General features: G+C 36.4%; 1 protein-coding gene across 1 annotated transcript in view; it reads right to left on the bottom strand.

Moving 5' to 3' along the window:
* KIAA1429 (KIAA1429 ortholog) overlaps positions 1 to 12,837 on the bottom strand; it is a 61,850-nt gene that overhangs the window by 41,144 nt on the left and 7,869 nt on the right. Inside the window, exons 3-8 of the mRNA XM_006884585.1 lie at positions 11,198 to 11,284; positions 7,775 to 7,823; positions 5,672 to 5,840; positions 4,082 to 4,204; positions 2,966 to 3,238; positions 114 to 1,254 (exon numbers count right to left, since the gene is read on the bottom strand). Of these exons, the coding sequence (XP_006884647.1) occupies positions 114 to 1,254; positions 2,966 to 3,238; positions 4,082 to 4,204; positions 5,672 to 5,840; positions 7,775 to 7,823; positions 11,198 to 11,284 (1,842 nt within the window). The remainder of the gene's footprint in view (positions 1 to 113; positions 1,255 to 2,965; positions 3,239 to 4,081; positions 4,205 to 5,671; positions 5,841 to 7,774; positions 7,824 to 11,197; positions 11,285 to 12,837) is intronic.

The raw sequence follows: 12,837 nt of genomic DNA, 5'->3' as shown, positions 1-12,837 counted from the left end.
AATGTCAAGTCTCTTTACACAGGCAACACACACAACCTGTGAAGACACTCAGCCACGTGAAGTTGTCTCCAATGATTTATGAAATGTATTTCCCCCAAACAAGTAAATCTTACCGGAAAAGAACAGGATACGGATCATCCCTCTCTGGAGGTCCAGTAATACGTGCCATAGTTGGGAAAGATTTAACAGGAGGTTGGATCATTGTATGAGGGGCGGTTTCCATTAAATGAAATATTTCTTCTAGGAGGCTAACAAGCTTTTCGATTTCCCCTTCACTTATATTTGAGGATTCCAAAAGATCCATATCGATAGACGCCTCTACTTCATTTTCATAGTCAGCATTTGTTCTTTCCAGCCCAGCATCCGTGTCATGATCAGGTTCACTGTGATTAGGAACAGATGTTGTCTTCTCTGCCAAATGGTCACCAAGTCTTTTAATTTCTGACAAGATTTCATAGAAGTGACATTTCTGAAGGATAGCAGAACCAGCAGTAACCACTCTCACAGTCTGATCTAAGAGTATGAGCTCCAGAAGTTTTTGATAGCCACTTTTTTCATTCTGTCTGCCTCTTAAAAAAGCTTCCATGCCTTCTGTCATACTAATAACACTGTCCAAAGCTTTAAAAGCATTTAACTTAAGGGAAGATGAGACATGATCAGCGAACAGGAGCTCAAATAGTCCACTGATCACTCCGGCGTGGAGCAGTGCCGTGACTCCTTGGGCCCCACATTCTGCCAGTGAGGACACTAACTTAGTCCCAGCTTTGAGCTGTCGGACATTTAAGGCGATAGGTTGTCGAAGAGCAACTTGTAAATCTAAAGCTTGCATAGTCCACTCTACCAACTGACCAAGGGAATCTTGTTTTGTGTTTTTTAGCTGCAAATAACTTAATCCCTTTATTATTAAACTCGGGATTTCTTCTAAAGCAGTTACCCATTTCGCACCTCTATCTTCCCGATACAAATCTAACAATTCCGTTAACTTCAGTGAGGCTTCTATTGCCCCTGAGTTTTCTTTATCTGGACCTTGATCCTTCAGTCTACTCATTTCAATTTCAAAAGTAGTCCTGTATGGACAGCTGAAGTATAAAAGTGGTACAAGTTCTCTGTCATATGGATCATATGTCATAGGAGGAACCGAAGCTAAATCTTCAGCAGTATATTCAACATCAAAATTTGGATACTTGAATGTATCACGTTCCAAATCAGCAATTCCATCTTCATCACTGGAAATCTGTTCGTAACCATCATCCCCTGAAAAAAATTGTTTAAATGAAATTAAAAATTTCATTAATTGTTTATTATGCAATTATGTCATTATTTAGCAGTATAGCAAACACTAAAATTAGTGATTTCCACAAAAAATTACCTTCTGTGCCAACATCTTATTGATAATGAACAACTTTTTATGATTTCTAACAGAGTATCTATGGACAAACTCCTTAAGCAAATTCATACAAACAACTATCTAGTATAGACATAACTTCCTGACTTAGATAAAAATATCACTACTTTAAGTAACAGAAACCGCCTCTCAGAAATCATTCTTATTTACCTAAGATATTAAAAAATGGGAGAAAAAAAAATGGAGGATGAATTTTTTAAAGTTAAACCAATTTATTTCCAGCAAAAACGTTTTTAGAACCTTTCTTAGACTTCAAATTTTACTCCTCTACACTTATATCCATCTGTTATCAGTTCTCTGAGTTGGTTAATAAATTTTTATGAAACTTTTTTTTACTTAAAATACTCAACTTTGCCAAAACAAAGCTTTTGGTCATGACACATGTAAAGTTTTTTCTCTGTATAAATAAAACAAAGAAAATGTGCTGGCTTTACTTTCTAACACAACTACTGCCTGGCAGCTATAATGGCCCAAGAAGGAAATATTTCCAGAACATTTCTTCAGTATCAGCACTCTCTTAACATTCCTTTGATCAAAATAAATTAGCATTTGCAACAGAACACTCATATTTGAAAAAATAAGGGCCTAATGAGCTTGACTCTTGAGATAGAGGTAAGACAGATGACATATTCTCCTGAAAATCAAATCAATTAGTCACATTCCTCACATTCTTTTTAAAAAATGTTCTGATTAAAATGTGCCTGCCTATAATCAGACCACAATGAATTAAAACATGAACTAAGAACACAATGAATACAAACAGACTATGCTCAGAAAAGTATCATTCCTTAAAATAATCTGTGTATTTTGTTAAAAGTCCCTTGTTCCTCACGCAGAATCTTTACTACTGCAGAAAAAAGCTGTCATATTATTTGTCATTTTGTATAAACGCATCAAGAAGCCACTACTTTGACAAATTAAGCATCAACTGGCTTAAGTATCTCATTTATTTTTTCTTTGAAAGGAAAAATAAAGTCGAACTAATGTAATTCATACTGTCATATTTCCATATGTAACTGAAATTTCTTTTCTAAAGTTCTAAAGATAAGGCAGTATTTTCCTTTACTATCTAGGCAACAGTTATCTCTAGGGTTACTCTGTTGTAACATCACCATTCAATCCTCTAAAACCAGGCCCCTAAGTCTTGAATCACCACGTATCAGATGCATGATCCTGCTACCCCATTTTCCTGACCAAAGCTAGTGCTTACCAAACAGTAAACTCACATCTTAGCAAATGAGAGTCTCTCTCACTGGGAACTGGAAATAGGGCTGACAAACAGCAAAGCATTTAAGCTGGTTGACTAAACAGAAATTAAAATTATAGCATAAAAAGAGGAACAAGAGCTAGTTGGCAGAATAAAGATACAAGCAAAGATAAGATAAAAGTTAGAGTTACTACCACTATTGGTCACAACCTGAGGTCCAGCTAGCTACCCCTGAATGCCCTATGGTCTTTGAGACCCAGTTGTCTTTGGTATAATCTTTTTTAATTGATCAAAACTTCAGGCAGTTAAGTTTCTAGGAATTACGACCAAACGCCCTGAACAACACAGCCCACCTTCTCCTTCCTCATCCTCTTCACCGTCGTCCTCTTCATCATCCTCCTCCTCTTCAGGGATACTGTCTACTGTATGCCGATCATCCTCATCCTCATCCTCATCTTCCTCCACATCTACATCATCTTCATCATCTTCCCCCTCTTCCTGCTGTTCCTCTTCTACTTCTCCTTCATCAGAATACTGACTTTCCTGGGGAACAGAATTCCGATCAGGAGAAATGGGTTCAAAGTAATCTTCTCTATGAGGAGCATCCTCTTCCTTGTCACCTGACACTGAAAGACAGAGATTTAAGGCACAGATTACTTTCATGGTTTTAACAGCATAAGGCAGGGAGCCAACCCAAAGGTAAGAGGGTCAAATTCACCAGCTGTCTCTTTGGAGAAAGATGGGTAATCTCCTCCTGTGTAATTTACAGTCTCTGAAAACCCACAGGAGAGTCTGATAAAAAAATCAGTTCTGATTTGATGTCACCTAACAGCAACAGCAGAAAAACAGACAGATGCAAATATTTAATGACATTTTGACTCATTTACTAAAAAAAAAATAAATAAATTCCATAAGATGAGAATTATTTGTTTTAAAAGTTAAAATATATACATTTAAAAAATACTATTTTTAAGTTCCTATATCATAAATTACTTCATTTCAGCTATTAAATATCTAGTTTTTTCCATCTTTCCATACAAACGGCTTACTTTTATTGGTATTGATTTATACATAACTACTGCACATTATAATTTTCTTTTTTAAAGCATGTCAACATAACTGGAAATTAATTAACTGACTTTTTGGAACAAGTTCACTTGGCAACTGAAAAACAAAAGGAAATATTGCACATGATTAAAAAAGAAGGCACTCATCAAGATTTCATTACTACCACCTAATTTTTCTTTAATCAAAATCAGCTTTATTAGCAATAAACTAATAAACTAATTCTTGGCTGACTCTCCAGCAGGTTTTTGGAGGCTGTAAACAGCACGTGAGGGACTGACCAGCTTTCTCTGAAGGAGCCACTGGCATCTTCAAACAGACATAGAGGCATTACTTTTGGTTAACAATGCAACATCCCACAAACTACGCTACCAGAGCTCCATCAGCACTGATTCTCTATACACCTGGGATAGGGATGGGATCATCTTCATCATCATCAGGTGGAGGGGGTCCTGGAGGAGTTCTTGGTCCCCTTGGCTGTGGTCTTGGAGGACTTCCATTAAACTGATCTTCTTTCTCCCCATCAACTGTAGTTTTATTAGAGACAAAAGAGAAACTTGCAAATTATTAAAGAATAGTGACATGAGTACAAGTCAACACTTCATCATTTGAGTCTTTCATCTTCTGATTTGCTAATAAACATTTCCTTCCTATCATCTAAAAGAATTTTTGTTAATTGATCTATATTTGGAATGCTATTATTTTCTACTTTCCACATATCAAAATACATTGTATATACACTTGAGTGTTAACTCAGAAAAACAAAGTCTTACTTACAGCAGCTATATTAATTACAGTCTAAAAATGGAAACTAGCACAATGTCTTCCAATGAGCATAAGAGATAGTACCACATACATGAAAGAAACTGTGGTATATCCATACTATGCACCACTACTCAGCAATATGCAGAATAACTGATGCGTGTCAAAGTTTAGCTGCCACCCAGGCAGATGTGTGTATGTGCATATTTACTGCGGCTTTGTTCACAATAGCAAGTGCCCATCAACAAACAAATGGATAGAGAAGCTGCAGTATATTCACACAATGGAATATTATGCAACAACTGAAAAACAAGGAACTCATGCAATATTATACAAAAAATGGGTGACCCTGGCAGACATTATGCCAAGCAAAATATCTCAGTCACAAAAGGGCATATACTGCATAATGCCACTGCTGTAAAATGGGACAGACATTGGGGTGAGGGGAACCTAAGAATAGAGGGGATATATAATGTACACTACATTGAAACAGATGAGGGAGAGAACTGTTTAAAAGGAAATATATGATTAGTTATTATTTTCATGACAAGAGTCCAGAATAAGAGCTGCATAGTAAAGTGGACTGATGGAGGGAGGTTGTATAACAATGAAAGAATACTTTTTTCTTCTCAAAAAGAAAAGCAAACTGAAGGGAGGGGTGGGCAGGGAGGAAAATGTGCAACAATGAATGAATGGAAATCCAAAGTCTCTATGAACTTTCATTAAAATCTCAATATAAAAAATTTAGGTGAACCTCAGGAAAACTATGCTGAACAACAACAACAAAAAACAAACCACCCAACAGAAAAGTCAATCTCAAGTGATATTTATAGCATAATTCTGTTTAGGTATTATTACATATTTAAATATTTATAAAATAATACAGAGATGGAGGACAGTGTTTGCCAGAAGTTGGCAAGGGCAGATGAGTGAATGTGGCTATAAAGTAGTCTTAATGTGATAGTGAAGTGTCCTATTTAAGATGATGGTTACACAATGTTACACGTGATTTAAGACTGCACAGAGCTACACACATGCATGTATAGCTGGTGAAATCTAACAAAATTGTATCAATGTCAGCTCTCTAGTTGTTATTTTACCACAGTCATGAAAAATGTTAACATGTTACCTTGTTAAATCTCACACCAGTTTTAAAAGACAAGCTCTGTCAATCAGTTTTTCCTACAGTAACAGCTAAGTGTCACTGGCAAAGGCACCTTTAAAGTTCTCACCATGTTTTGGATTTCTTTTCAAATTCGGCTGTGGCTGGGGAGGAGGTGGAGGTGGAGGCGGGGGTGGTGGAGAGTCTCGATCGTGACTTATCACTCTGTCAACCGATCCATAGATCGCCAGTGTCAGACAGTTATACCAGCCTCTTAGCACCAAACCATCAGTATTCACCTGATTTTTAGAGAGGGAAGAAAAAATAGTTTAAACTTTTTTTTTAATGTCTTAATGCCAGGAGCGAAATTACCAGATTAATTTTGGAGTCAATTAAAGTCCTTAAAAGTAAGATCAGACACATAGGTTATACTGGTGAAAATTCAAAGGTACAGCTTTTACTTGGCCTTCCAGAGGTGCTATAAAGAAATCTGTGTTCTGAAACTACATCGTTCTAGCCTCAATATATATGCATCAATCCTGCTTAAAAAATTCTAAACCAAGTAAAAGAGAAAAATGGAAACGAAATTAAATGGAAGTTACTAACAACAATAAAAGCTGCAAATATCATTCATCCATGTCCATAAAAGCACAAACTGTACTTAGTCTTAGAATTACACAATATTTCTGCTGCTTATTTGTCAACTATCACATTAAAACATTTTGTATTTATAATACTAGCAGAGAATCTGTTAGTAAAACACATCTACCAGTAACAAATGCTCAAATGTGAGAAGAGCAAAGTTGGCTGTGGTGTTTAGGTGGCAGCCTGCTGGGCCATGATTCTCAGTGCTTTGGCAGTTAAGTAATGATGGAGTCATTCTAATTTTGTGATCTGATGTAGTCATCTCCCATTTTTGCATAATGCAGATGGTCACAAGAACTACCTGGTCTTTAAACTGTAACCATGTCAATAAATGAATAGGTATACATGAACCGGTGTGTGTAAAAATGCACAGTATTAGGGAGCTCTGGTGGCCTAGTGGCAAGATGCTGCACTGCAATCCCAGAGGTACGTGGTTCAATTCCACCAGATGCTCTGCTGGAGAAGGAGGGGGGAATCTCCTCCTGTACCAGTCAGATCTGATTTGACGGTATACGTAAAAACAATACAATAAAAAAAAAATTTTTTTTAAAAATGCACAGTATTCTTGAATGCCCAAGTAACACGTGTCAGCATATTTTATGCACCTTCAGTGTACTCTAAAATCAAAGGTATTCATATATATGCATTAAATAAATTGTTTTTGAAAAAAACTTTCCCCTAAAATTATCAAAGTCTTCACCAAATGCCACTGAACTCCCATATTTCCTTACCTTAGTAAATAAAAGTAATACCTTCATGCTTTTTCCAATACAGCTGTATTAATCTCTCCATCTTAACAGTAACTATGAAATAAATAGTATCACTCCATTTTAATTTTTTTTAAACTCAGAATGTCAGTGGAATAAAGATGAAGTAACAAGTAGTACTGAGGTCCCTTCTAAGAAGTACAGCGAGAAATAAATTATTCTTCTTACTGTTAGACTCATAAAGGGAAACTAGAGACCAGAACAAAAGTTCAAAGATTATCTTCAGAAAATGAAACACTTTAAACATAAAATCTACTGAAAGGAAGTTCCAGTCAAAATAATATGCACAGTTATGCCTAGACTGTCCAACAGCAACTTGGGTGTTCTGGTATTATAGATCACTATAATTTTTGCATTTCAGACTTTTTTGATTAGACTTCTGGAATGGCACTTAGCATGCCAAGGACACACTTATGATACGAAGGAAGAAATAGAAAATATTTATTTTTTTTAAATCTTAAGGCATAGTAATGTGTAATAACAATTTCTATTTACTTGCCTATTATTTGACATGTTTATACAACTAAACTAAAAGAAGGAAAGCACAAATGCTAGCCTTCTTTCTGACTGAACTAAAAAATCAGAGGACAAACTTGCTTTAAGAGGCAGAGACAATGGCATCACGATGTCTTTGTTCATTTTAAAATGGTATCTGGACCCAACAGTACTCTGACAAGAAATGATGATCTGTAGAACTAGAATTAAATAAACTGACATTTCTACATTACTGATTTATCTGAATTCAAAATTTGAATGGAGATGGGGGAAAACCCAATGGCAACAAACTGAAAAAAACAAAAACAAATGGTATCCATAATTACCTTTGAGTTGGGTCTAAAGATGATGGATGTATTCTCATCATATTCCAGGCTGCAAAAAGAGCAGGAACAAATACATAGGCTAAATACACCACAGTTCATGAAAAGTTTAAACTATTTTAATATAATCTAGCTTTTTCTTTTGTTTTAAAAAAACCATTCATTTTGAATGTCATTTACTCACTGCTGTCAAGCCAAGTCAGACTCACAGTGACCCTACAATGGATTCTTAACAGGAGGAGACAGCCTAACCTTCTGCCTCAGAGGAGTTAGGACATTCAAACCAAGGCATTTTGGCTAGCAGCCTACCACGTTACTTATGAAGCCACCCAAGATTCCTTGGATTTCATGTACTACCCTAAAAATGCTATTTAAAAAAAGGAATAAAAAAACCAACCCAACACCGACAGTGAGTCAAATGGTTAAGGCATCAGGGTTTTTTTTAATTAGCAGTGCTATCAATATTCTTTTTAAAGCACCAGGAGTCATTCTAAAGTACAACTTGAGTTGTTAGCATCACAGCCTCCTAAATATGTACCAAACCAAAGTAAACCAGTCACCAGAGAGTCAACTTCAACTCATGGCAGCCCACGTATGCAACGGTCAAACTATGCTCCGCAGGGTTTTCAATGCCTGATATTTTAAAAGTAGATCTTCAGGTCATCTTCTCAGGTACTTCTGCGTAGACCATAACTTTTAACCTTTTGATTAACACTGTAGCAGCTTAGCAACAGCCTCATCCAGGTGGCACTCTACAAATGTACTAGGACCAAAATCAAAGAAAAACATCTATTTATGTCATAGAGATAATGAAAAAGAAAAAAATGCCAAGCTGTTCAAAATTGACTGCTTTAGAATATCTGGATTTTCCTTCAGATTTTAAAAAATTTAATTATCGATGTACTTTAATAAAGATTGAGAGAAGGATCAATAAAAATTGAGTCAAGTCTAAGGCACTTTTTTTTTTAATTAATTTATTTATTATATGTGTGTACCGTCAAATTGGATCTGACTGGTACAGGAGGCGATTGTTCCTCCTTCTTCAGCAGAGCATCTGGTGGATTTGAACGAGTCTAAGGCACTTTTTGAAGCAAAGTTCTCCCATTTAATATCTTTTGTATTATAATACACAGTAAATTTATTTGATGATCAATTTGTTTGCAGATATCACAACAACTAGACTGTTTTTAATATCAACGCAACTCATTGCCATCGAGCTGGTTCCAACTCACAGCAACCCCATTATCGGGTTTCCGAGGTTATAAATCGAAATGGGAGGAAACTGCTCATCTTCCTCCCCTGTCAAAACCTCTGGGAGACCTGAAACACATTTTATTCAGCAGTGAAACAGTGTATATTAAGCCATCAGACCAACTCCGCTTTAATATACTTAGCATATATTTAAGAGTCCAAAGTGTACTATTTATTAATAAAATCTCACTTTATCAAATATGCAGTTAAAGAATTTTAAATTTTGTTGTAGTGTAATGCAAAAAAAAAAGGCAGAAGACCAGCTCTGAATGTGTATATATACACAAAATATATATATATAAAATCTCTATCTCTACATATGTGCATGTGTGTCTATATGTGTATATATATTTGTTGTTGTCCTGCGCTGTCAAGTCAGAATCAAATTACAGCTAACCCTCCAACCAGTTTTCAGAGGCTGTAAATTGCAAAGAAGTAAACTGCTCCTCTTTCTGCCATGGAGCAAGTGATGGATTCAAACCACCTGCCTTTAGGCTGGATACTTAACACCTAACCACACACATATATGTGTGGCATAATCCATAAGGAGTTGACAGTCCTTCTCCATGTTAAAAAGATAGGCCATCAACTCCCAGCCAAAACCAGCCAGAGAGTCAACTAAGATTTAGTTCCAAATCTATGGCAATGAGTTTGAGTTTTTATATGTGTGTATGTGTGAGAAATGTGGCATCAGGACTGGAGAAAGACTCATCAACAATCTGCATTATGCGGATGATACAACCTTGCATGCTGAAACTGAGGAGGACCTGAAATGCTTGCTGCAGAAAGTCAAGGACTGAAGTCTTCAATATGGATTGAAGCTCAACATCAAGGAAACAAAAATTCTTACCACTGGGCTGACTAGCAGCATCATGACAGACAGTAATGAGATTGAGATTATTAACAGCTTGAGTTTACTTGGCTCCACAATCAACCGTCTAGGTACCAACAGCCAGAAAATTAAAAGACAAATTGCATTGAGAGTCTGCTGTCATAGAGACCTCTCTAAATTACTGAAGAGCAATGATGTTAGTCTGAAGACTAATAAGGTTCGCCTGATTGAGGTTATGTTCTTTGCAACCACTTGCTATGCATTAGAAAGCTGGACAATGACTAGGGATGATAGAAGGAGAACTGATGCCTTTAAACTGTGGTGATGGAGAAGAGTACTGAATACACCATGAACTGCTAGGTGAACAAACAAGTTCCACCATGAGAGGGTGAGACCAGGCTACTCCTTGAGGCAAGGATTCTGAAGTTTCGTCTGACACTTTGGACATGTTTCAAGAAGAGACCTGTCCTTGGAGAGGGACGACATGTTTGAGAGGGTGGAGGGACAGCACAAAAGAGGAAGACCCTCAATGAGACAGATTGATTCAGTGACTGGGGAAATAGAGGAAGGTGTGTCAGAGACACTTAGGATGGGCACAGGATAGGGTTTAGGGCTGTTGTACATAATGTTACTGAGTCATAGGCAACGCGATGGCACATAACAACAACGACACGTGTGTGTACACATATATGCATACAAACGCACACACACACTATTTTTTTTTAATTTTTATTTTATTATTTGTGTGTGTGGGTGTGTACTGTCAAATCAGATCTGACTGGTACAGGAGGAGATTGTCCCTCCTTTCCCGGCAGAGCATCTGGTGGATTTGAACGGAATACCCCGGACTGCAGTGCAGCCTCTTGCCACTAGGCCACCAGAGCTCCCCACATACACACATTTTTAAAACCAAAAAGCAAACTTTTCCAAATTGTCACTGTTTGCCACCAAGTTGGAACCAACTCATATCTGACCCTCCATCAGGTTTTCAGACATAGTTAATCACACAGGAGGAAACTGCTCATCCTTTTCCTGTCAAATAGCTGGTGAATTCAAACCATGTGTCTTTGGGATTGCAGTGTAGCTTCTTACCACTAGACCACCAGAGCTCCCGATCCAAAATTAGGTTACAATAAAGTGTATAAGAAATATATGCATCAGTAAAAAGCAATCAAAACATGGCTAATATTTAAGAAATTTTAAATTTCCTTAGAAATTTGACATTACCAATCAATAAATTAAACCCTAGGTTGTTGGGCTTGCCATCAGACAGATCCTTTTCCTTTGTGTAAAAAGTCTCTCAACTCAAGGCTTGATGATGAAATTACTGAGAAAGTACATACCTTCCCAACCTATCAAAAACTGGGGCACTTGGTTTGCTTACGTTGTTGAAGAATAAGTCTAACTGAAATGTATGTGGAGATGTCTCCCTGTGAATAAAACAAAGTTCAATCATTAACTTTTGCAATAATCTGTTCCTAAATATTTTTTTAAAGTACAAACTTAAGAGAAATCCTTAAATTACAAAATTATATTTGTAAAGCTTTTAACAAAAATTCAACTAATTATTATCTTTTCTGTAATTTTATTCACATTCAATTCTCCAGTAGCCAACTATTCATTCTTGACTATTACTAAAAATTTTAAAAATCACTCACCTTCTCACTACTATCCGAACCATTCTTAAACAGCAAACTACTGAAAATCTTAAATGTATTTTGAAAGCAAGTGCCAGTTAACTGCTGTCATTTAATTTTAGAATTCTTTATAGTATTGTTCTCTTTTCATCAGAAAAGTCAGAAATTAACTATAATTCAAGTTGTATAATAATGACAATTCAATTTTAAGTAAAACAAGACTAGTAATGGAAGCAATTTTAGCATCAGAACCATAAATTCTGTCAAGTTTAAAACATAGCGGTAATTTTTTAAAAACAACAAAATAGCAGTAATTTACAAAAATAACTACATTTTTGCAGATTGATATAGTTAAGGTTAAATGCTACTTAATTTTCATTACAATGGATAAATTCTGGTTGAAAAAGCTACTGTGTTGAGAAGCTCCTCAGCTGAGTCCTCTACTTACTGACAGATCAACTCAAAAGGGCTTAGATTAAGGAGTGATGAGACCCTTGATTGCCTTTTGGGAAGGACTGAAAAGTCTCAACGGGCACCTCTGAAAGTTTGTATATTTTACACTGAGTTAAAAGACTACCTAAATTGACTTTTACCATCTATAGATAACCATACGCATACAAGGAAGTCCAGTGAATACCACTATCATTCAAATATATGCCCCAACAATCAGAGCCAAGGAAGAAGATACAGAAGATTTTTACCAACTTTTACAATCGGCGATCAATCGAACATGCAATCAAGATGCCTTGATAATAATGGCTGACTGGAATGCAAAAGTTGGGAACAGAGAAGAAGATTCAGTAGTTGGAAAACAAGGACTCGGTGACAGAAATGGAGCTGGAGAGAGAATGATTGAATTTTGTACAATCAATGACCTATTCATTGCAAATACTTTTTTAAGAGACATAAACGCAGGTTATATACATGGATTTCACTTGATGGTATGCATAGCAATCAGATCGATTCCATCTGTGGAAAGAACCGCTGGAGCAGCTCAGTATCAGCTGTGTAAACTAGGTCAGGAGCTGATTGTGGAACAGACCAACAACTACTCGTATGCAAGTTCAAGCTGAAGTTGAGGAAAATTAAACCAAATCTATCCCACCTGAATTTCAGAACCATCTCAGGAACAGGTTTGAGACCTTGAACACTAATGAGCGAAGGCCAGATGAGTTGTGGAGGATATCAAGGGTATCATCCAGGAAGAGAGCAAATGGTCATTGCAAAGAAAGAAGAGGAAGCAAAGACCAAAATGGATGTCAGAAGAGACTCTGAAAATTGCAATGGAGCACAGAGAAGCCAAAGCACAAGGAAGAATTCAAGATACTAAAGAGTTGAATAGAAGA

Source organism: Elephantulus edwardii, unplaced genomic scaffold (genome assembly GCF_000299155.1).
Source record: "Elephantulus edwardii isolate Elephantulus edwardi_28Jun2011 unplaced genomic scaffold, EleEdw1.0 scaffold00036, whole genome shotgun sequence".
Lineage (NCBI taxonomy): Eukaryota > Metazoa > Chordata > Mammalia > Macroscelidea > Macroscelididae > Elephantulus > Elephantulus edwardii.
This window is presented reverse-complemented; position numbering and strand designations above follow the sequence as displayed.